The 26465-nt window shown below is 45.9% G+C and overlaps 1 protein-coding gene across 1 annotated transcript in view; it reads left to right on the top strand.

The window, feature by feature from the left end:
* Window positions 1-26465, top strand: part of SGIP1 (SH3GL interacting endocytic adaptor 1) — a 1317316-nt gene that overhangs the window by 1000375 nt on the left and 290476 nt on the right. The window contains exon 17 of the mRNA XM_078668946.1: window positions 10826-10981. Coding sequence (XP_078525072.1) covers window positions 10826-10981 — 156 coding nt within the window. The remainder of the gene's footprint in view (window positions 1-10825; window positions 10982-26465) is intronic.

The raw sequence follows: 26465 nt of genomic DNA, 5'->3' as shown, positions 1-26465 counted from the left end.
CACGACCAGTGTGGGGGAGCGTCCAGGCGACAAGGGGCCACCTGAGCGCTCCCCCCTCCTTTAACCTAGGGTCGCGGGGAGGGGGCGGCATGCCCCCTCCCCTTCCCCCTGCCCCTGCCCCCCAGCCGCCCGCCCCCTGACCCGGAAGCCTGCACCACGCCTTCCGGGTCAGGGGTCGGGCGCCAGCCAGCCGGTGGTGCGGCGCACACCCCCCGCGTCATCACTGGACGCCGGGAGGTCACGCCCCACCACCGGGAGACAAGGGGAGAGGGGGGTCGCCGCGCCGCCATGCGGGCGGGGGGGCCGAGGGCCCCCCCTTTTCACATGGTCAGCGACGGCTACCGCCCCCCTCCCTGTGGACCCACATCAACCCAGGACACACTGACACGAAACATGACTGTCTTTGGAAGGCGGGGGATCGCAAGACCCCCCGGCCGTATTTATTAAGATATAAAATAATAACATTATTAAACAAAAGATACCGTTTTATGCAAAATTATTCAGGGACATTAGATACAACCATATCAACAAGTATGATATGCTAACCTTAACAAGCTTCTAATACAGCTTGTTTCCTAACCGAATCTAACATCCTCCTCTGAAATTTTTTGCATACTAAGATTACTGGCCATATGGCAAGGTCCTAACCGGTGTCAGGTCCTACTAGCTGCGCTCTTACCGCAGGTGCGCATGCGCAGCCGAGCCCGTTAATTACTCGGTCCACGCCGTGAACTCCATTTACCCATTGAAGGAGGGCCCTTACTCGCGCCATTCGCTGACGTCATGAGTACGCGCGGGGTGGCTACCAGCCATAAGGACAGCGTGACTCTCCTACCCGCTCCCCTTTGCAGCACCAGTTATACCTGCCCCTGAAGTTCTGGGAGGGGCCAGTGACATCCTCCCCCTGGGCGGACGCCTCCAAAGGATGATGCCGCCCCCTCAGACCTTAAAATAGCTGCTCACCGGTCATGACCTTACCGCCACAGGCCAGAATTGTTGACCGACGATCTGGCCTCCCCCTTCCTACTCATAGAAAGGTCATGATCGCCTGGCAAATCCCGCTAGCCATGACACTATATTATTAGATCACAGGACGTTCCCTGCCTCGGTTAAGTATACCCAGTCTCCGAGCTAGGAATGTTCACCCCCAAATGCACCCATGAGGGATCGTCTGCAACCGGGGGGCTCGAAGTAATTCGTCCAATTGCGCGCCGATCCTCTTTACCGAGTGATTCAACGCCTCGGCCGAGTCCCCCCCCTCGCCAGTGCCACCGAGGTATAAGTTGCGACCAAACTATCGTGCCACCCGGCATGGCCACCCACCCTGCCATGGATATGATGTCCTCTATAAGGATGCGCCCACCTAGTTTGGCCAGCTCATTCTCCCCCAAGTGAAGTATCACCACTGACTGGGGGGGGGCGGGCTGCTGGGATAGGATTTTCTGAAATTAATCTTTGAACTGACTGAGACCTAAACCCCCCTCCCAAAGAAGGAGACTGAAAACCCCTTTTGTTCAGCCCTTTACTTCCTGTCACCTGAAAGAAAGACACTTTCAGCGCGCCCCACATAAGAGTGGCCCACAATCCAAGTCACCAATGTCCGTTGCTCCTCCTGTCGCTTGTGTTGAGTTGCTGAAATCACCGTGACACCCCACAGCAAGTTCCTCCCCCGCGTAACAGGTTTGAGAAATTCAACCATAATGCATGGGTAGCACCTTTTCCTGCTGGCACCGCTTGAGCCGTTGAATTGACCGCCCATCACAGTTGAAGCCTTTGGGCAGCTGAGGCCTTTGGTTGCAGCTCCTGATCCAGGTGTACTGGTCCCCTTCTTGTAGTTGTGGTGTGGAGTGTTTCCCGGGTAGCCACCATGGGTCTGGTCATCCATAAATGAAAAACAAACACAAACGATTAGTGTTTCTTGTTTCCTGACAAAAGATCCAGTACACACGCCCGTATTCATTGCAATCACATGCTAAGCTTTAGCTACGATCAGTACTAGGTACCTTTCCATCAAACCTGCAACTGCAAGTGTCTAACATAGCATCCGTTTGAGTCACATGCAGAGCATTTAACTTAGTGCTACAATGAGGGTGCCTGGTAGTATGACCTACATGGAAGAATAGACCTGTAGTCAACAGTGAATGCAATAACCCATCCATCATTACTTAAGGACAGTACATAGTGTGAAATGCCGTGAAATAGCGCTTTCATAGTTACTAGCAAGGTCTGCTGTCGCCCAGCACATTTCGATAGGCCTGTAGGCTACAGTGCATGCGTGCATGCCATGGCCCCTCCATTATTATTTACTGTCAATACAGCATATGCCAGGCAACCTTCTTACACTATGCCCACATAATTTCCCCAAATAATTTCCCCAATTGCAGATTGCTATTCCGTACTGATGAGAAGGGGGGGAGCCTAAATGACAGTCCCTACCCATAGATCAACATCCTAGTATATATCTGCGCTACCTCCTTCTATCACCACATGAGGAAGGCGAGGAACTTAACCTTTCAATGATTCTCCCCCCTGGTTGTAATTGGTATCGGGGGGGGGCGCATACACCACTCATCTAGGCAACAGAAACCAGTAGAGGTGACGCTAGGGATGCGGGGCAGTGCAGTTCACACGTAGCACCAACAATCCACGGGTCCTTCACATGGTTCCAAAGGGGCTGCCTTTCAGGGTTTTCACACGAGCCCTACCCACTATCCCTTATGCTTCGTCTGCGGTGACGTTATTGGAAAAAATTATCCCTAAAATTGCTCTAGCACCGCATGGTCCAGTACGGACATGGATAGTAATGTGTGTTATCGCCTATAATCCCTAGCTGGCTAATTCCTGGCGTGTCTTCCCCATGCCGAACATTCTCCATTGAGCTAAAAGGCTCGCCTTTGGACGATTCCCTTCTAGATGGCAGCACAGGCAGCTAGATCTAGTCAGTATTTCTAACCAATCTCAAAACCTGTTACACTGATTGCTCAGGCCTGTTGTGATCGATGAGAAATAATGTGACCGAGTGTGCACGTGTCCTGGTGCATGCATGAGCTCAGTATAAAGTATTCAGGTACTTTGATGCATTTAGCACCGATCGTCAGTAACACATTACCCTTTTTGAAAGCCCTTTTTGAAAGACCAAATCAGTCCTGCTGTATCACATATAAACCTTGCCACAAACCAAAAAATACAGTGCAGACTGTATTTGTAATCCATGTACATAGACCGTCCCAATCAAATTCTATACTAGGGGGAATCAATATGTGGGTGCTGCCTGAGCCCCTCTCTCAGTAGGACACGGAAGGATCTTTTTTGTTGTTCAAATAAGGTGTCATGCTACACCCAGAAATCCATGTAAATCAAACACAAAGGAGATTCTGAAGTCCAAAGTTAATGACTGCCCTCCCCTCATCTGTGCTGCTGACACTTTAATAGCATTACAATATACTGTTCAAGAAAATACATACTACTGATGGCTTAGAGAGCTGGACAAATACAATGTTCACAATTACGTGGAGGGCAAGCACTTTTTTGTGGAAGCACTCAACTTCTGCCCAATCAACTTGTGCTTCTGATTACCAACATCGGGCGAAGTCACTGCCCCTCTCCACGTATGTCTCTTAAAGCCCTTTCTTTAGATTAATCCAATAATGTCTAAAGACATCTGCGCTGTCCAGCCAGACCTAAAAAACAAGCTAGGCTACTGGACTGACAGATTTATGTTCTCCGTTATCCCGTACAAGGCAGTTTATGAACAGTGGAAGGAAGTGCAGAGCGTTTCCCCAGAACAACTTTTCTTTCACTGTGGTCCCGAAAAATAGTTCACGGAGTGCTTCAGGCAGGGAAAGGAGAAATGTTGAATTACGAATTGCACTTCAAAAGGCAGAAAAGTAAGATAAGACCACATGGGGCGGCCCGAAATGTTTTGGGGTCACTATTCTTGAATCTTAAATGTAGACACATTAAGAATATGGGCACGTGTGCCTGTACACTTTCAGTGACCTTGCCAAGGAGAGCCTGAAAGAACTGATATTGGATCAAGAAACCAAAGCTTCTCAGAATATGTCCCTCCAAATTACATTTGGCCCAAGGCCCCGAACTTCTTAAGATGTCCATGGGCTGTCCTATGCTCCTCTACTCTCGTGGTGGGAGTGAAAAAGCACAGGAGAATAAGTGCTACTCGGCAGACCAGGTAAGGGTTGCCTGGTGTTGGGTAAAGAGCCGTTGCTGGTTGACCGTGACCGCAATGGGAGAAGACAATCGAGTTGATTGGTCAGGAACCTGGCATAACCCTGAACGCATAGAAACGCGGTAAGTGACAGGTACAGGAGCCCCTGGACATCAATAGTGTGACTGGGAGGGCACCCGCACCTAGGGTGCCTGCAGTCTGGGTTGCACTACAATTGGCCCGTCTTTCATAATCTTCTGATTACACTGGGCGATAGCCACTTACAATTGGAAGATGATTGAATGCACATGAAGTTATTTAAAACCTGTTTTGCCCTACCACTGCTCGACTGATGGTCCTATAGTGTTCTCCCTGAAAAGAATCATTTACTGTACTTTAACAAGGCTTGACATTAATGCGCACAAGAAAATAGTAGCTCTCCGGTTCCTGAACTCTCAGGGGGAACATGCTGCTTTGCAGTATAAATGATGCATTGGATTTATTTACGCATTAATCACGAAACGCTAGTGTGAAGGGAGACTATGCAATCTACAGAATGAATGGCTTCAAAGGTACACTGGCTTGCTCTGGGCTTTTCATGAATTGCTTCTGTTGTCATCTGAACCAGGTTAAAGCCTGCCACTTCCGCTCTTTGTAAGAGTATTCCTGTCTGAAAGCCTTGCCCGCTAGCGTTGATGTCGTTGCTTTGACAGTATTCTTTACGGCGGCTCCTTATCACACAAAGCACACAATCCTCCAACACGGAAAAGTTGCCTTCCGTATTGGAATTGAAACCCCCGGTCCAGGGCCAGCCCCCTGCATCAGGGTCTGCCGCTCCAATCATTGAGCCACACCTCTCGCACCACTGGAAAATCTGCAACCTGGCCAGCTCCCGGAACTCAGCCACAGACTGGCGCATCCACACACGTACACCCAGGCAGGCGACAATATCCCCGCGGCCGCAAAATGATGTGGTGACTGGACGTCCACACCAACCACACGATCGAGGGGGCGCACTCACCCCATGCCCCGGTGAATCCCCGCCCCCACCGGCACAAAGGGAAATTGGCAAGCTCCTCGTGAGGCTACAATGACGCTCTCCCCCGACCCCCAAGGGCGACACCAGCAGTGAAAACCCTACAGCCAAGGCAACGAAAACACGTGTATTCCAAACTACATCCTTTATCGTATTGCTCCCACAGCAATTCGAGGGGTCTACATACCGCTCGCTCAGCACAAAAGCACACAGCAAGAACAGAGCGCAAGCCCCGTGCAATCCTGGTGGAGCAATCAACCAATGATGTGGTGACTGGATGTCCGCACCAATCACATGGTCGAGGGGACGCATTCACTCCATGCCCCGGAGAATCCCTGCCCATACCGGCACAACGGGAAATTGGCAAGCTCCCCGTGAGGCTACAATGACGCTCTCCCCTGACCCCCAAGGGCGACACCAGCAGTGAAAACCCCACAGCTAAGGCAACGAAAAACACGTGCATTTCAATCACACTTTCCATCGTATTGCTCTCACAGCAATTCGAGGGGCCCACATACCGCTCGCTCAGCACAAAAGCACACAGCAAGAACAGAGCGCAAGCCCTATGCAATCTTGGTGGAGCAATTAACCACTGCGGGCCGCTGCCAATCCCCACCCATCTTGGTCCTACAACACACACACACAAGGGGGAGCTCCAGCTGCGCCTTCCTCGCACGCCACAAGCACCAGCATGGACTGCAACACTCCTCCCGGTCTGCACCCAAGAAAACGAACGTGCGCCATGCAATAAACCCCTCGCCAACAGCAGCTATCAGCGCATGGCAGCGTTCCATTATCGTATGCTGTACAATGTGCCCGCTCGCAGCAACTTAACTTTTAACATGCTCCTGTATCTTCGAGCATGGCTCCCCCAAAGACGCCGCTTCTGCCCAAAGGCGCGACGCCTGTTCCGTAAAGGGCAAAAAACCATCTGCCACAGTTGTCCGCCGCGACAATCGCTGCTCCTTGTTGTCCGTTCTTCCCCAGGATCTAGCTTCTCTGTCATTCCCCGCACTGCAAGCACCAGTTGCTTGTAGGTACGATCCCGCAAACCTGCAGGGGGAACAAAAGAGAAAATTAGGAGGCCCCGAGCGCGGGGCACGACCAGTGTGGGGGAGCGTCCAGGCGACAAGGGGCCACCTGAGCGCTCCCCCCTCCTTTAACCTAGGGTCGCGGGGAGGGGGCGGCACGCCCCCTCCCCCCTCGCCCTGCCCCCCAGCCGCCCGCCCCCCCGACCCGGAAGCCTGCACCACGCCTTCCGGGTCAGGGGTCGGGCGCCAGCCAGCCGGTGGTGCGGCGCGCACCCCCCGCGTCATCACTGGACGCCGGGAGGTCACGCCCCACCACCGGGAGACAAGGGGAGAGGGGGGTCGCCGCGCCGCCATGCGGGGGGGCCGAGGGCCCCCCCCCCCTTTTCATTGGAGGGACAGGGAGGCTGTGCAGAAAGTTGGCTAACCCCTAGCTGCACTACTCTCGATTACTCCCGCCTTCTCAAATGTTTCATACACGGACAGACTGCATGTTTCTGTGCGTGTATCTGCCCATGGTATTCGGCATAAATGTCGACCTGTCTCCTTAATTCTAGCCTGGCGTTGATTTGAGGGGGTGTGAATGTGCCTGGCTTAGCTGTCGACACGATTTTACACCTTCCTTCCTCGGCGGAATTCAAATGTATTTCAACTGAGCATCTGAACCGTTTTCGCAAACAGACGAGCGTTTGCAGTTGAGTCAAAGCACATGTGTTCTGAGCTTTATGGCTTTCACGTCCCCACCCATCATCAAATATAAACACGAATGAACCGTAATGAACCGTGCCATGAGCACTGATTTTTGCTGCTGAGCTTCTGGGCTGCTAAAACGAGAAAGACACGTGGCTGTGTTCTTTCATTTCGCGTTTGTGTCTCGACCCAGTGGACCATACGCAAGGACACACACAGACTCGCATACGTAAATGTGCCGTTACAGCCAGATGGCGTTGGCTGCGATGGCGGCAGTTACTATAGCGTGCACGTATCGGGTTGCAGAGGAAAGCATACGGTGAGCTGTGCCTTCATGACTGGTGTGTGTACACTGTATGCACACGCCTTGGTGATGCCCTTCCACATGGGGTCATACATGTATGTATAGCTGCTCTGACATTCTGCGTTCACGCCTGTAGAGGGCCGATGCATCTGTAAGGGGGCATATATTTATGTCTTCAGTGTGCACTCTTTGCAAAGTGCACATTTTTGTGATGCGGGGAGGCATATATTGATGTCTTCTGTGTGCATTCTTTGCACAGTGCATATTGTCATGATGCGGGGAGGCATATATTGATGTCTTCTGTGTGCATTCTTTGCACAGTGCATGTTGTCATGATTTAGGGAGGTATATATGGATGTCTTCTGTGTGCATTCTTTGCACAGTGCTCGTTGTGATGCGGGGGGGCATATATAGATGTCTTCTGTGTACACTCTTTGCACAGTGCAGATTGTTGTGATGCAGGGAGGCATTTATTGATGTCCTCTGTGTGCATTCTGTGCACAGTGCACGTTGTAGTAATACAAGGGCACATCTACCGCTGGCTATGCTTCGATGGATGCTGGGACCGCAGTGTGTCCACCGCGTGCACACGTCTTCAAGGTGATAAGGATCCAAACACTGGACTGCGCCTCGATGGTGTGTACACTATGTGCACGCGATATTGGCGTGCACGTGCACCTTCGCAGTGGCGGATGTATACAGAATTCCGTTGCTCGTGTATTATTGGGCCTCTGCAGCCGACCTTGTGGGGGTGAATCATCTCATCTCCTGCCAAAAGTTCCTCCTGATTGGCTGCAGTGTGTATATAATCTGATTATTTTTGCATGCTTGCCCGCCCCCTTCACCTCCTAAGTGAGAGAGAGAGAGAAAACACAGTTTCCGATTTTTAGCAATAACCAAACACAGCAGCAGCTCCTTCTTCCTCTCGGAGGCGGCCTCCCCCACCCCCTCCTCAACTGGCTGTGCTACAAATTGTGCATTTAAATGGGACGTGCCTCCCCCCATCCGCTTGATTCCAGCCATCCGTGTAGAATTGGCCCGGCGCCCCTACCGCTCGTGCACGACTGCCCCTAATCACTGCTTCCCCTGCTACAAATGTACCATGATTCTGTTTTGGGTTTGAATATAAGTCACGCTACAAAAAAAAAAGCCCCCAGTAGAGAAAAAGTCTATTGCGAGCAAAGCGGAGATGTCGCCTCAGAGCAGCGGTATACTGTGGTTTATTTTGCAAATAACTACCTTTTGAACCCCGCGGGCCAGTTGTCCACCTCCACGGTATTTGTCGATACTCTCAGTGCCAGGTATAGTTCCAGGGAGTACCTGGCCAGGCAATGTCGTGCTCTGTTCAGTATATATTGAGATAGTGCTGGCAAACAGTTTTCTGTGGGGCCCTTGACGGTTTTGACATTGTTAAAAATATATCGCGACACACCTCTGAGAACACTTTTCTATGAGACATCTTAACATAAACTGTGTGTCTTCTATGTGTTAACACTGCTAAGAACAATTTGGAACAACTTAATATAGGCCGTATTTTCAGTGGTACATATTGTCGCAGTGCTTGGATCAATTATCTACGGGGCAGCATATCGAAGACAGTAGATTTCTTTTCTATTGTAACTGTTGAGAACAATTTTATGTACTATACCTAAACACAGATTTGTTTACTCAATTGCATTTGTCGCGACAACGATCGCAAGGGGAGGGACTTTACCAAAATTTCTATCCGGCTCTGTATTTTGGTAGCGCTGGGAACCATTGCTCATGGGACATCTTAATTAACGCTGTATACACCCTGTATTCATTTGTTTATATCGTTGTCCGTACTGGGGCCAGTTTTCTATGGGGCACCTTAACACAGATTTATATGCTCTGTTGTATATATGGTGCGGGTGCAGGGGACCGTTTTCTATGGGGCTCCTTAACACAGATTTCTATGCTCTGTTGATATTGTGCTGGTGCAGGGGGCAGTTGTCTATGGGGAAATTCTGGAACTTGAACTTGGGGCACCTTAACACAGATTTATATGCTAAATTGTGGCAGTAACTGGACCAGTTTTTTGTTGGGGTAACTTAACACAGATTGATATGTTTTGTTTTCTATATTGTGGCGGTGCTGGGGACAGTTGGCTAAGGGGGACCTTAATATGTATTTATATATTCTGTTTTATATATATTGAAGGTAATAGGAGCAGTTTTATATGGGGCACCTTAATACAGATATACATATTCTGCATTGTATAGAGTGCGTACAGTGGGATTAGTATTGTATGGGCAGTTTTATAGGAGGGCAGGGGTCCTTCACACCCACTGTATATTTATTTGTTCATAGTGTGCAAGTGCTGGGCAGTTTTTTGTGCGGAACCTTAACGCGTATTTATATGTTCGATATGTTGTACCACTAACTGGCAACTGGTTTCAGAGGGGCACCTTAAGATGAATGTATATGTTCTGTGGAATATATTGTGCCAGCAATAGAAACCGTATTTCGCACCAGTGCTGGGTGCAGTTTTCCATGAGGTACCTTACCGCTGATGTGCGTGATGTTATTTAGAAAGCATGCCAGCTCTGGGGATAATATTCGCAATCGGCATCTTAAATCAGGTTGTATATTTTGCGACAGTAATTTGTACAGTTTTTTTGTGGGGCGCCTCTACACAAATGTATACTTCCGTTGCAAGTGAAGTAACAATAATGGGGATGCTTTTTTATTGTCCCCGTCATGAGCTCATATCTGTCAATTCATCTTTGTACAGTTTGAACGCGATAGACCCATCCTTGCATCAATGGCTTTTCCAAGGAGTTTTGGTATCATCCGGGGAGAGTTAGGGGGCACGTTTTTTCCAGTTCAGTCTTGAAATTCGGCTGGTCAGGTTCTGTTATCTGCGAACTCCCTACGAGGTAAATAAAGCTTTCAGAGCCGCATCAAGGTCGCCCGAATTAAATACATATCCTGTTTCTACCTCCACGCTAAATGTCTGGGGAGGGGCAGCGAAAACATCCCCAGTCTGGTAAGGAGCTGTTAATTCTGCGTGCGTTCGTTAAGCGGCAGCCTCTGAAGTAGAAAGGAAAAAAATGCTGGAGAGAAATGTCAGAGGGATAATTTTTCTTTTTATTTTGCCCGGTGGCGGGGTGCATCGCTGCAAAGCTGCTTGCGCGAGATATCGCAAAAACAAGCGCGCGCGCCTCGCGCTCACAAGTGGGGGAAAGTGGAAGGCACACAAAGCGTTTCCTTTGCCGTAGCGAGCCAGGGGCACCATGTGTTTGCAAGTTAATTACAAACATATGGTGTCAAAGCTCGCTCCCGCAAGGGAATCGCCAAATGTGCACACGTTGCCATTGAAGGCAATGGAACGCGTGCACGTTTTTAGGGCGAAAAGTTAATCAATTGTAAAATGTCTTTTTTCCTAAGTAGCGCATGCGTGCTGCGTAGGAGAGACCTAAAAATGGATAACAAGAAGCGTGGATATTGACTTTCAACTGGTCAGTGCAAAGCAACCTAAAAAGCGATACAAATGCATGAATGATTATGTATTTCTAATTGCGTACAGGACAATGAAAAGCATCAAAATAACTGTAGGTCATTATTTCTTACTGTTTAAGATGTATTGTGAAGATCACCGGAGAAATGGTGCTTTCCTTTCCTGCTGGAATTACTCGGCACTTCGCCAACAGCCCTTCCCCAGCTGTTCTCACCTTCCGTATTACTAATTACAACCGGTTAGAACACGTTCTGCCAAATCCACAACTTCTCTGCTGGTAAGGAATGTTTTCAATCGCCTCAAATATCATTATTAGGATCATATTTAAGGCGGCATATAATTTATGAAAAAAAATACATCTACATTTTAGTTAATCTCTTTTTTATGTCAGAAGTTCACTGTAAAACAACAACAATGGCACATTCATTCAATAGTTGATTATAGTTTTGTGTATTGCAAGGCAGCAGAGTGGATGTAATATTGAGCCCTTACAATCTTGAAGGCTTACTTTGCCCAAGGATAATGCAAATGATTCTGCATATTTAGTGTACACACAGCTGTACAAACCATTGTAGCAAATACAAACCATGCCTTTCATATGTTGAATATTGTTTCTATTTTAGAGACTTTTCCAGCTGTCAAAAGGTTAACGTATGCTTCAAGTTGCATATGTGCTGCGACTGCTGAGTTTTCTTCTCAGCAAAATTGTTAATATTTCCTCTCTATTTCCCACCCAACCCCCTCTTGACTCTTTTCCAAGGTCTCTTCTTCATCCAGTCACCAACTGTCCTACTTCCCTTCTATGTCCCCCAATAATAGGGTGAAGGTACTACACGTGTGCAAATCTCGTTCTCCTCAGGATCCATGCCCACCTCCTAATTAATAGAGCTTCAGATACCATCTGGTCTGACGTTACAGATCTTTTACCTACTCTTTAATTATGGTTACGATGCCTGCTGCCTGGAAACATGCCACAGTTCTTCCCTTATCTAAAAAACTAAAAAGCATATGCAGGTTCGGTTACCCTAAATTATCGTCCTATTCCTCTGCTGCCCCCCACCACCAAAATCCTAGAACAGTCCATCCATTTTCAGTTTCGGGTGTTTGTAGAATCTAAAAGAAACCTTGATTCATCACAGTTTGGTTTTCAACCCATCTAGAGTGCCAAATCAGTGCTCCTGGCGGCCACTGAAGATTTTAGAACTTTCGTGGATCAAGTTCTATCAGCTGCCCTAATCCTTTTGAACCTGTTGACAGAGTTAGATACTATAACTCATTCCATCCTAGTTAAAAGGCCTAATAGTTTTGGGATCTCCGATAGTCATTTTTTTTTTTTTTATATCAGCCAGAACACAGCCTGTGTCCATCCCTTCTTTTAGCTGTGCCCCCATGAATACTGCTTTAGGTATCCAACTCTTTCTAATATTTATTTTGCTGCTCTGCTCAAATCTTTTAGTTTTAAAATGATCTCCTAGCCAGATGACACGCAGTTTATCTCTATTGTCGAGAAACTGGGCTCCTACTTTCTCTGCCATCTGTAGATGTCTGTCTGCAGTGACATATTGAATGAGCTAAAACTGCTTAGATCTACACAGCTATAAAACAGAGATTTTGCTTTTTAGGAGAATATCCCCAGTTTGGAGCAGCTCATTGCAACCATTTGAATTGGGAATTCCACCTGCTCCATACCCTTTGTCTAGAAACCTAGCCCTCTTGTTCAGCACTAATCTCACATTTGAAGAGTAAATATCTTGAGTCATGGCAAATTGTTTACTGACGTTCAGAACACAAAGGATCGTTCTTCCATTGCTCCCATAATCCAGTAGAAAAACAACAGTATATGTACTTGATATGTCCTTAGCTGACTATGGGAAGTCCCTGTATCTTGGCCTGTCTACATTTAGAATGTAAAGATTTCAAAGGGTTAAATGCAGCTGCCTGCCTAGTTTTAAATTTACCTGCTTGGAAATCAGTATTGAATCATTTGAAAAATCTTCACTGGTTTCCTGTACAAAAACGATGCCTGTTTAATGCTAGCTGCCTTGTTTTATGTGCCTTTGGCAGCCACAACCCTGCTTCAAAAGCAATTTCAGATCCCTTGGATCGTCCAATAAAAGACGGGCATGCATTCCCAGCATCAGATACTTTTGCATTTGTGGCTGCACCTTTATTTTTCTGGTGGCCACACTTTTTAACTCTTCCTTTTTACCTTTGTTCTTTCACTGAGCAACAGGGAAAAACAAAAATCTTGGCTATTTCAGCTATAGCCATTTTTTTTTGTCTATTCTTCAAATCGGTCCTGACTCCATAGTACCAGGATGAAATGTATGACGGTATTCCACATGCGTTTATCGCGCATTCCTTGGGAACGCCGTGATTAGAATGAACACTTATTTAGCACGCATTCGTTCTTGAAATAGTTTTATTTACTATTCCAACTCAAGTCTGCGCAACAGCATGGAAGGTGTTGGACTTTAATTCCAACACCATTCTACCAATGCGCCTCCCTAAAGCAAGCCGTTGTAACGACTTGCGTGCAGAACGTATGTGTGCTTGAGACACGTTCGTTCTGTTGCTGGCGCTGTGAAGGCACAGCGTGATTAGGGCTTCATCCTAAAGGACGTTTACCGCCAGGAGGCCCTGAAATCGCACTTTATGAATTAATTTTATTAATTTATTTATTGGTCAGAAAGTGTGAGCTCCTATTGATTAGCTAGTCTGAGCCATTTTGTTGTTGGGTGCTTTAATTCTGAAGTTTCAGCGGGGGTTAGGAGAGAGTGCTAAGAGGACACACACGGCTACAAGATCTGTTGGGATCTAGTCAAGACAGCTGAGGTGAAGAATCCCCTGCGAGGGAGCCTCACTTTGTGGGATATCCTAGGAATTAATTTAATCAATTGCTGCCTAATCTCCGACTCTCCATCCACATGCCTTCAAGTGACTGAGAATCATTCAAAAATGTCACCTTTAACTGTTTGGTTTTTATAAATGAGATTCTTTAAGTGCCACTGATATGTCCAGGCATGGGCCCTGTGCTTACTGTACCAATGGACTTCAGCTGCACCCTCTGATGAGTGCCAAATATGCTGCAATATTGCTAAACACCAATATAAATGAGGTTGAGTGGCTTCACTCCATACAATATTGAGAGATGGCCTCTGTTTAGGTGGATTTGCAATAGTTGGAGAAACCCAACAGGATGATGCTACCAGAAAGCTAAGGAATAGACACATCTACTTTAGAGGTATGCGACTAAAATATGTTCATCGCCACCTTAGAGTATTTTCCTTCTATATGTAACCTGGAGAGAACCATACAATTGATAATGGATTCAGTAGCCAAAATAATGTATTTATTTCCATACTACATTGTAAAGACACATATCTTGTGATATAAAGGAGAAATTGTGTGAAATATGTCCACTCTGACATAATAAAGCAGAGTTTTATGGGTTTGTTTTAGGGAACAGCTGTTCACGAAGTGGTCAAACCTGTTTGTACGAGGTACCCCAAATACATTGGATACACATGAGAAATCACTTGATTACAGGCACTACATCACAAGTCACTATATTGCAGTCACATTTTCAATACAATTACATTGAAAGTCACTACATTTCAGGATTCATAACCGCACAGATTAATATGTAAGTATTAATATAAAAATATGCATCTGATGAAGACATTTGGCCGCAGATTCCTTACCGTTGAATTTCCCAGGCGCCAGACTGAATCCAAAAGATTTTTCTCATGGCAGTAGGTCGCGTCGTTCTGCTCCGCATGACGTCTTCCGCCTTGGAAGTGACTTTCCGGTTACCTATGTAGGCACCACATGGGTGTGTTGACGTCAGTTCTTTTCTTTCTGTGTCAGTCAAGCACTGATCCGTGAAGAGAACTACCCTCTGTCACTTTGTTGACATGATTTTTGACCTTTTATCAACCCCCTTTTTAGGGTGTAGGATGTTCTCTAGTAAGGATAAAGGGGTTCAAGCCGTGCAGCACCTGTCATCGCGCCATATTGATGACGGACTCCCGTTTGGTCTGCCTGCTGTGTCTGTAGCACGACCACGACTCCAAGTTGTGCTCTTACTGCCAAGTCCTAGCACTGAACACTTTGTGGGAGCTGTCCCTGACGCTGCTCATGGCCTGGCAAGCAATGCCATACCTAACTTCTCAGAGATCACTGTCCTGGTCTAGAGTATGGTCCCGGCACCGCTTCAGTGAAATGAAATGAAATTGTGAATATTAAAGCGCACTACAGGTAGTAGGGTGTCTAGGCGCTGAGACTCTCAGTATGTGAAAGGAAAAGTGAGTTAACCAGACATCAAGTCTGGACCGTAAAGAAAAAAGATGAATGCTGTACTAATTATGAAACAACCATGTTTTAAGAGCCTTACGAAAGGTAAGCAGGTTGTTTATGGATTTTAGTTTGAGGGGCATAGAGTTCCAAAGTTTGGCAGTTGCCACAGCACAGCTCTTACCTCCCCAGGTGGTTCTGTTGATTTTAGGTACTACCAAATTGGCCTGAGAGGAAAATCTTAAAGTCCTGGATGGGGTGTACCATTGAAAGAGCTGTCTGATGGATTCTGGGCCATCAAGCTGAAGGGCCTTAAAAGCTATGCACATCGACTTAAACATTACCACCTTTCTCCCCAGGAGCCAGTGGAGTAAAGGGAGCGATTGGGATCCCGACTGATGTTTTGGCATCCCAAGAAGCAATCTAGCCGCTGCATTTTGGACCATCTGGAGCTTATGCAGAGCTTTCTTGTGGGCGGTCAAAAAAAGACCATTACAGTAGTCTATTTTTGAAAAGACAAGTTTAGTGATCACTGCCTTGCGTAAGTCCAGAAGAATATAGGCGAAAACCTTTCTAAGCGATTTAAACAAAGAAACACGAGTAAGTGATGGCACTTGCGTGTCCCACAAAGGAAAGCTTTTCGTAGAATTGGACTCCCAGATTTTTTAATTTGTGAACCCGGAATTGGGGGAGCTCCCATTTCCTGAGGTCACCGTTTGGGAGACCAGAACGATGAACGATTCCTAAGAGATAACAACGAGGGTTTTGGCTTTAAGCACAGTAAGGCTGTGCCAATATCAGAGTGAACAAAACTGGATGCCAGTACTGTGCAACAAATTATCCTTTCTCGCATAAATGAGCTAGCAATCGCTCATCTAAACAGACCACTCTTTCCGTCGAATGTCTTATGAAAATATATCAATTTATTCAATTTTCAATTTTTTGTTCAAAATTCATCCATTGTTATACATTTCAGGATATTGATTTGATTTATTTCTACAACGTGCTCATGGAATTTTTAAAGAGTATAAAACAGTGGAGGAGGGTGATTTAGGTGCTTTGCTCAAGGAAAACCTACATCACAAAGACATTAAACATTGTGACATACAACATATATTGACACACAACTATTGGACACACATGAATGACAAGACATGGGGAAAGGGTGGGTGATGGGATTGCAGTGGAAGGTATAAATGGCTTTTTTGGGGTTTTTTGGCAAGAGAACTTGTCACTCAGTTCTTCTCAAAAAAGGCTATTAACTAGTGCTAATTATGATTCTCATTGAATCCAGATACTTTTCATAAAGGTTCAGTATTCCTATAACCTTATCATCATCTAGACCATCAATATTTCATGGGTTTATAATCACAATTTGAATTTGTAATAACAGTGATTGGTCTAGGTACTCCAAAATATATACCAAACTCTACAACCACAAATAACAAAAAATTGGTCGACGCGTTTCGAATCCTTTTGGAATCGAAGGATTCTCATCAGGACCACACACAATGAATCTGCAAGACACAAAATTAATAACATGCTGTCAGTCTTTTGTCTAGAGGCACTCTCAACTTTCATTCGGTCAGCCTCACACTCTCTTTAATTACCTGTGTCACATGAAAAGGTTGGAGCTCAGTTCACTGCAAGTAGAAAGAGGGGAGCCTCTGTTATATTCAAATTGTACTTTCAATCTGTTGTAATTACAAGTCTGCGGGAGTGTTGAGGTCTGATACTCAACATAGAGGTATTTCAAACTCGCCCCGTAAGGGAAACTCAGTCTCCTTGGTCGCGATGTCCACAGTTTGTCAAATCGTATTTTTATTCTGTGAGAAAAGACAATGGGCAATTATTTCTTGAATTCCTGTGAATGGTTTTCGCTCTAATAGTCCTTAAATGCTTGTACTTTTGTCACCTATTTAAAGGCCAGCGATCGAAATGTAACTTATGCATGTACTACCTTCCTGCTTGTTGGTCCAATGACCAGCGCCCTTCTCTCGTGGGGAATATATCTCAAGTCCCCCTTGATCTAGGTGCTCCGCTTTGAAAACTAAACCTTCGTTTTGGTACAAACAATTGAGCACACTCGGCATGTTTTACGGTTCGCGGATTTCTTTATGTACAGAGAGGAAGTTAACTCGATAGGTGTGCAATAGACCTCCACATCTAGGAAGGACATTTTTGTCGTGGACATTTGAAGAGTAAACTTGATGTCTGTAGTCCTGTTGTTGAGCCATTCATGGAATTCTGTTAGCTGTTCTGTGGTTCCAGCCCATGACTGGGCAGACTTGGTCCATAGGTTTTGGAACAAAACAAAACTTAAAAACCTATTATGTATTAGAATATGAGCTAGAATGTGTATAACACGGAGATTGGGCTTCATTGTATTCTTGTTTTTCAAAACAATGTACACATCGCGAAATTGTAGTTCCATTGAACTACAACTCCCTAAAAACCCGGACAGAAAGCGGAAAAGGCTCCTAATATAGATCTTTGACCCCGGAACCACTTGCAGCGCTCTCACAATTGGAGACGACGCAGACCGGAGGAGATCATCTAACTTGTGAAAGGTAACTACTACCGCTATCGAGTTAACTTCCTCTCTGTACATAAAGAAATCCGCCGCTATACAAAATTAGGCTTAACGGCCTCGGATGTTTAATCTAACGAATCACCGGTTCCACGGAAGCGGAGTAATAATGAAAATGCGAGCCTGAGTCAGGGGCGGGCACCATGAGACAGGTTAACAGCGAACCGTAAAACATGCCGAGTGTGCTCAATTGTTTGTACCAAAACGAAGGTTTAGTTTTCAAAGCGGAGCACCTAGATCAAGGGGGACTTGAGATATATTCCCCACGAGAGAAGGGCGCTGGTCATTGGACCAACAAGCAGGAAGGTAGTACATGCATAAGTTACATTTCGATCGCTGGCCTTTAAATAGGTGACAAAAGTACAAGCATTTAAGGACTATTAGAGCGAAAACCATTCACAGGAATTCAAGAAATAATTGCCCATTGTCTTTTCTCACAGAATAAAAATACGATTTGACAAACTGTGGACATCGCGACCAAGGAGACTGAGTTTCCCTTACGGGGCGAGTTTGAAATACCTCTATGTGAGTATCAGACCTCAACACTCTCGCAGACTTGTAATTACAACAGATTGAAAGTACAATTTGAATATAACAGAGGCTCCCCTCTTTCTACTTGCAGTGAACTGAGCTCCAACCTTTTCATGTGACACAGGTAATTAAAGAGAGTGTGAGGCTGACCGAATGAAAGTTGAGAGTGCCTCTAGACAAAAGACTGACAGCATGTTATTAATTTTGTGTCTTGCAGATTCATTGTGTGTGGTCCTGATGAGAATCCTTCGATTCCAAAAGGATTCGAAACGCGTCGACCAATTTTTTGTTATTTGTGGTTGTAGAGTTTGGTATATATTTTGGAGTACCTAGACCAATCACTGTTATTACAAATTCAAATTGTGATTATAAACCCATGAAATATTGATGGTCTAGATGATGATAAGGTTATAGGAATACTGAACCTTTATGAAAAGTATCTGGATTCAATGAGAATCATAATTAGCACTAGTTAATAGCCTTTTTTGAGAAGAACTGAGTGACAAGTTCTCTTGCCAAAAAAACCCAAAAAAGCCATTTATACCTTCCACTGCAATCCCATCACCCACCCTTTCCCCATGTCTTGTCATTCATGTGTGTCCAATAGTTGTGTGTCAATATATGTTGTATGTCACAATGTTTAATGTCTTTGTGATGTAGGTTTTCCTTGAGCAAAGCACCTAAATCACCCTCCTCCACTGTTTTATACTCTTTAAAAATTCCATGAGCACGTTGTAGAAATAAATCAAATCAATATCCTGAAATGTAGAACAATGGATGAATTTTGAACAAAAAATTGAAAATTGAATAAATTGATAGATTTTCATAAGACATTCGACGGAAAGAGTGGTCTGTTTAGATGAGCGATTGCTAGCTCATTTATGCGAGAAAGGATAATTTGTTGCACAGTACTGGCATCCAGTTTTGTTCACTCCGATTCCTAAGAGAAGCACCTCAATTTTGCCTGAGTTTAGTTTTAGATTACTGTTCGACATCCAGCTCCCGATCTGTTGCATACAGTTGTGGAAGCATTCTACAGTCATGGCTAGATCTTCTGTGACCAACGCTAACATCTGGGTGTCATAAGCATATGAAACAATTGAGAGAACTAAACTTTTAAACCATGAACCTAGAGATGTAACGTATAGTTAAAAGAGTTGGACTCCATGCCGATCCTTGTGGTACACCAAAGGGTAGTGTAAAAGATGTTGAACTGTGGCCATTGGATTCCACAAACTGAACTCTATCAGTGAGAAAGGATCTTAGGCAGCCCCCTGATGCCTAACTCAAACAGACGATTGATGAGAAGTCCATGGTTAATGGTGTTGAACGCTGCTGAAAGATCTAACAAAATTAAGGCAGTGTTCCCTCCTTGACCAAAGATGTTCTGACATACTCGAAGGCTGTGATCAGGCCTGACTCCGTGCTATGTTGGCTTCTAAAGCCAAACTGAGATTAATCCAGCAGCTTTTGTTCCTGAATGAATATAGAAAGCTCGGTGTTCATTCCTTTCTCTACCATCTTGGTCAGAAAAGGAAGTCAAGAGATTGGCCTATAGTTGCTGGGGTTCTCTGTGTCCAGGTTCAGCTTTTTTTAGGACAGGGAGAATTGATACTTTTTTCCATATTTTGGGCATGTGCCCTAAAAGGAAAACTTGAGTAAAAATCAATAATAGGTGACCGGGGACAATGGCAGAGGCTATCTGTAGTACTCAGGGTGAACAAGGATCAAAAGGCGACCCTGATTTGATTGAACATGTCTATTACTTGTTGTGAGGGGGGAGAAAGAGGCATCTGCATAGGACTTTTTGGCCAGCAAGGGATTGCTCAATTTGACCACTGTAGAAGACATTTCTTAGGGCGTAATAATGGCCGAATTAATTTTATTTATAAAAAAGATTTAGCTTTAATCAAGAGTTTGTTTTATATAATAGCAGCGCTGCTTTATAAATGTTTTTTTCGTTCGTGCTATACTTAGACCTTCATTTTCTCTCTAACCTTCTACAAGATCGTTAGCGAGTCTGAGCTCTTCATCGAACCAGGGTTCGGATGCTGTAGGCCGATTTTTGTTTCCGCGTTTGGCTTGGGCCAAACCATTAATGGATGTACTAATCCATTGATGGTAATCTTCTGTAGCTGAGTCAAGATCAGAAGATACCGATATAATTTATTGAGTTAAGGCATCAATGAATTGGTCTTCCGATATTTTATGCCAGGGTCGATAGCTGAAGATAGATGGGGCGAGGAGCTTTTCAGAGCTGTGGTTCACTAGATTAAGTTGGAACATCACTGCCTTGTGGTCTAACCATATAAGCGGTAAAGATGAAGTGACCTGAATAAAAGGGCAGTCAGAGAACATGCCATCTAGAGTATGACGCCCAGAATGCATGGGGTCAAGAAGTAATTGTGACAGGCCCAGAAGAGATAGTGAAGTAAGAAGGTCACGGGTATTGGGGTCCTCTTTGTTCTCCAAATGAAAGTGAAAATCACCAAGAATGGTGAAATTGGAGGAGTTGGCTTTGATATCCCATGGTGGGTTATCTGCGTTTACTAAAAGATTTCTGTGGACTGGGGGTCTATAGATGAGGGCATCATTGAAGGAATAGTGGTTTGAGAGAGCAATTTTAAAAACCAAGGCTTCACAGCTTAAAAGAAATAAGGGGTCAAATCTGACCTTAAATTGGTCCTTAAAAAGAATTTCTAAACCGCGCCTCTCTTAACTGCCCAATCCAATCTGATTAGAAAATAACGAGGGTGGCTGACATTAACCAGGTCAGGGCCCAAGGCAGCGTCTGCCCATGTCTGGGTAACAAAAGCAAGATTGATATTAAAATTATCTAGAACATCATTTATTTCGACTGAAGTGTGCATGTTATTATTTCAGCTACTCTTTCGCTACTTCTAGATTGTTTGACTAAGTGAGTTTTTCTTGTGGCAGGTAAGTGTAAGAGAACAGACCGGACATTTTTTAGTTCATGGTTCATTGAGTGGGGGACCAGTGCAGGACCGGGCCGCCAAGTTGAGCTATTGTAGCTCCTCGCTAGTGTACCTATAAGAAACGAGGGGCTGGGAGGCAAAAAGGCAGGGCGGCTGGCACTGAGCGTGGTCCGAGCGCGGACGGACGCAGATGGGCTTGCCTTTGGTACCTGCTGCGCGAACGTACTGCCGGTCGAGCTTTGAGCCCCGGCATCCAAGGCGCGTTGCTAAGGGCATGTCGGAAGTGCTGCTTTGTGCGTTCCGATAAAGTTTAAGAATGTGAGGCCAAATGAATAGCAAGAACTGGGGTCCAGCTACCCCCGCTGACCTCAACAAGCTCTCTTGCGCAGTGTCAGCTACTGGTAACCAAGGATAATCCAAAAGTAACTAGTGAGAGAAACAAATCGTTATACAATTTTTAAAAGTAGTCGCCACTCTAAGATGGCGCTACGGGAGCCAGGCACCTTCCTAAAGTGCCTACAAGGAAATCAACAATTTGAAAACAGTCAGGAGAGACTCTTACCGTTGTGCTTCAAGATTCCCAAGTTCTCTTTGTCCCACTCGAAATCATCGGGGCACTCGGGTAAGATGCACAAAAAACAGACTTCTCCTTGTCCGGAGCCGTGTCAGTCGATTCCAGTTCCGGTGCCGAGAAGACCAACAGGTCCTAGTTAGTTTTTTTAGCCTTATTCTTGAAGGTTAGGATTGTCAGAAAGGGAGGGGCCAGGGGACCAGCCTTATGAACAGCACATGGACTTGTTTGAGGAATTGGGTGAAGCCAGCAGACTGGATAACTCCATAGATACTGGCATGCTTTCTTCCATCGTGTCTACGGAGGAGGGAGCATCTTACGCAGTGGTGGTGTGTAGGGCGGCTAAGATGCTTGGCCTCCAGCTACCTTCCGTGGCGATCAAAACTAACATCTTGACAGGTGCTACAGCTGAGAGCTTGTTCTGTGGAACCCTTTCTCCCTTTTAATGAAGTCCTCACAGGATGATCGCCTGCTGCCACTGCCCTGACCCGGGTGACCCAAACCACCTCACTATCCACCCCACCCCAGAGAGCTTGGTAGTCCAAGCGTCTGCCTCCCATTGTGCGTTCCCTGCCACTTCCCCAGACAGGGAATCCAAAGGGGCTGGACAGTTTGGGTGCGAGCCTTGCATTACTGTCAGTGAACACCGCATGGTTACTGGGTCGTTATTACCAAGCTCTGTGGAAAACAGTTAAGCAAGTGCTGCCACAAGTCCCAGAGGAGTCCGGGGCTATTCTCACCCAAGCCATAACAGATGGGAAAGATGCAGCAAAGTTTGCCATTTGATGTGGCTACGACATCACCGACTGCCTGGGAAGAGCGATTTGCACGATGGTGGCGGTTAGATGCCATGCCTGGCTGAGAATATTTGTCTTTTCAGGGGATGTCCAGGCTTTGCTCATGGACATGCCCTTTGATGGTATCTTTCTCCTTGGGGACGATGCTGATAAGGTGCTGGAGCACTTTAAGGATTCATGGGTTACGGCCAAGTCCCTGGGCCTCTCAGCTAGCTCCCATCCCCAGTCTGCCGTTCACAGCTACGGAAAGTGCTTTCAACCGCACCAACCTTACCCCAGCCACCGAGCCGCTTAAGTTAAATAACCTCTACGTAGAGGAGGGCGCAGTTCGTTTTGACCCCATGGGTCAGGTAGACGGAGATCCTATCAAGCCACCAACCTCCCAGCAGTTTCAGACTCCAAACCCTCCTAGTCTCGCCATTCAAGAACATAGGCGTCCAGTTGGTGGCAGGATCCGCCATCACCTCCACTACTGGCAAAACATTATTTCTAACAGGTGGGTTCTCCTGATTACCCAAAGGGGCTATTCCCACCCCTTCGGGACCATCCCTCCCTCCATGCCTCCTTATTTCAACTGGCTGACAGAGGATCATCAATTTAGGTCCAGTAGAACTTCATTGCTCTCTTGGCCAAGGTAGCCATAGAGAGGGTTCTGTCTTCAGAAGTAGGGTGTGCTTGCTATTCCCACTACTTTCTGGACCTGAAATAGGACAAGGACCTTCATCTTATCCTAGACCTGCGGGCCCTCAACTTCTTACTACAAAAGTAGAAATTTAAGATGCTGATATTGGCTCTGGTCATGTCTGCCCTCAGACCCAGGAGACTGGATGGTAGCGTTGGAATTGCAGGATGCATATTTTCACATCCCTGTCCTGCCCATCACAGGCGTTTCCTCTGATTCACTGTGGGCCACAAGCACTTTCTGTTCATGGTGGTCCCTTTTGGCCTTACCAGCTCCCCTTGGGTATTCACTGAGGTGATGGCGGTGGTTGCAGCTCGTCTGCGTAGAGCAGGGGTGCCAGTCTTCCCCCTATATCAATAACTGGCTGTTAAAGGCGGGCATGCCCCAGGCTGTTATCTCCCACCTCAAGGCTACTACGGACCTCCTGCATTTGATGGGGTTCAGTATCAACGTGCCGAAGTCACACATGTCTCCCTCTCAGATGTCCCTTTCATCTGAGCTGTTCTGGACATGCTACAGTTTTGGGCCTATCCTCTCGAGCAGTGAATATTTAGGCTGTGATAACGATATTTCAGCCTCTATCCTGGATTTTGGTGGGCCTCATGGCATCCTGCTAGTAACACATGCCAGAGGACATAGGCGGGCTCGCAAGTGGGACCTAAAGTTTTATTGTACACAGAATCGGGGCAATCTCTCCAACATGGACCAGATCTAGGTGATAGTCTTATCTTGTGAATCGGCCAGTCGCCATGTTCTCCAGTGGTTGTATTTTTACAAGAGATTAGCTGTGATTTTTTAACAAGTACTCCACTTCAACTACGCACTTTTAATTCTTGTATTGCACATTGCGCACTGTACCTGAATTTGAATCTGCTTTTAGTTAAACCTTTTAATCTTTTAAAAACCTACATCTAGCATCATTTTGCTCTTTCTCGCAGGGCAGGCTTTGGGGCTACTTGATTTTTCACACTTCCGGTAGTCCTGGAAATACCAGAAGGGAGGGTCGGTGGTCTAGATGCCGAGCAGCAGAGGAGGTACAATCCCATCTGCGCCTGGCCCATTCCTAGTGCCAGTCACACTGCCAATTTCAGTTCCCAAACTACTTTAAAACAGGCTAACACCAGGGACCAGCTACTAGACATTAATAACACGAGTAAGTGCAAGCGGAAACGTTGCTTCAGTGACCACCTGTACGCGGATCCTATTCACTGCCCAGATTGTAATGTTCATATTCGCCCAACTAAACCACATCTGCTATCACTCAACCTTATCCCTGGAGCAAGAGGGCCATGCAGAACCAGATCAATTATCTGCACCTTAATCAATGCACGCTCTCTTTGTAGGCACGTGTCTGAATTTGCCATTTTTCTGGAGGCTCAGGTGGTTGACTTAGCCTTCATTACTGAGACCTGGGCTGACGCCTGATCAGGCCCAGATTTAGCCATTGCAGTTCGAACTGGGTACACCATTTTTAAACAAAACCGGGTGGGGAAAAAAGGGTGGTGGACTGGCCATAATCTATCGAAGTAGTTGGAAAGGGACATTTACTACTCAAAAATACTGTCAACCTTCGAATCCCTACTGTTCAAGATTTCCATTGACAATCGCTGTACTTATAATGGTTTATTATTTTATCGTCCTCCTGGTCCTAAGGCAGACTTCCTAAACACTGGGTCTATCCTTGATTGTGATATCTCAGGCGCCAGATTTCACACTCCTGGGTGATTTCAATTTACATCTTGAGCATCTGTTTGATAGGGATGCAGCACATTTTACTGACATCATGAATAGTTTAGGACAGACTCAGCAAGTAACTGGCAGTACCCACTCTGCAGGGCACCGACTTGACAGAATATTTTCCAATAATTATGCTCTACAATGTCTGCAGTTGCTCCCGCTTACCTAGTCAGACCACAAAGCTGTCATGTTCTCCCTCTCTCTTTATCATTTGGTATCAGAGAATTTTAAGAAATAAATTTCCCGTTGGTTCCGTCCATGGAACAATATTGTAACGGAAATCCTAGAAAGCTCCCTGGCCCAGACTCCCCTTAGAAGTCATAATGATTCCAACAGTGCAGCAGTTGCCTTTGAGTAGTGGCTTCACAGCTCAATTGACCAGCTTCTACCTGAAAAATCCACCTCAAAGATCAAGATGCTCTGAATCCTGGTATACTAAACATCTAAACTTCAGAAACATAACTGCTGCTGACTTGAACTTGAAAGGAAATGGAGATCTCGTTATGATGCGAATGACAAAATGGCCTACAAACAATCTTTGTTAGACTATAAAAAGTTAATGCATGAGGAGAAGACCCGCTATTTCACCACAGCCATAAATGCAGCTAAAAATCTAAATAACTATTTGCCACAGTAATAAAACTGGCCAAACTCCCCCGAAATAGCCAACACACCAGTAAGTCAGACTTTCTGTAACACTTTGGCCACTTTCTTTCAGGATAATGTCAGTTCAGTTTACAGTGGTTTCTCTGTGTTCATGTCCCAAAACGCTACCTCTTCTCAAGGTATGCCACCCATTTCTAACAGGGAAGAGGAAGTATCCTTAGCCACCTTAAAAGTTACTGATCCTCCGGAACTACTCTCCATTCCACCCTTGACCTCGAATCAGGTCATCAATTTACTTCTGTCTACCAAATCAGGATCCCCTTTAGACCCATCCCCCCCTAAGATTTTTCATCTTCTACCAGAAGTAATTGCCTCCCATTTATCCCCCATTTTTAACCAAATGGTTTCATCAGGCATCTTTCCCACCAACTGGAAATTAGCCTTAGTCCTTACTCTTTTAAAGAAAGCTAGCCTAGATGGGGCGGATCCTAACAAATACCGCCCTATCTCTGGACTCCCCCTGCCTGCCAAAATGGTTGAGAAAGCCATGAATGTAACAATATCGGATTACATCAAGAAACATGCTTTTCTGGATATCTCCCAGTTTGGCTTTAGAAAGCACCACAGCACGGAACTGGAATTGATCTCAGCATCGGTACAGATCAGGGAGACAGCTGATGCATGGGCCATTGCAGCACTTGTGCTGCTTGACCTCTCTGCTGCATTCGATACGGTAAGCCATAAAATATTAGTGGAACCCCAGGAGAGGATTGGGATAAAAAGTAAAGCACTCACCTTACTCAGGTCTTTTCTGTCTGGCAGAGAACAGTTCGTAGCTCTCTCAGAATTCAAGTCACCTGATTTCACTCTACCGTGTGCGGTCCCCAGGGGCTCATCGTTGAGCCCGACCCTTTTTAACATCTACGTTGTGACCCTGGCACAAGTCATTAGGTTCTTGGGCTTTTCAGCTATTTCCTATGCTGATGATACCCAAATTGCCATATCAGTGACGAGG

Source organism: Lissotriton helveticus, chromosome 1_2 (assembly GCF_964261635.1).
Source record: "Lissotriton helveticus chromosome 1_2, aLisHel1.1, whole genome shotgun sequence".
NCBI classification, from domain to species: Eukaryota; Metazoa; Chordata; class Amphibia; order Caudata; family Salamandridae; genus Lissotriton; species Lissotriton helveticus.
The sequence above is the reverse complement of the archived record's forward strand: the minus strand, read 5'-3'. Positions and strand labels throughout refer to the sequence as shown.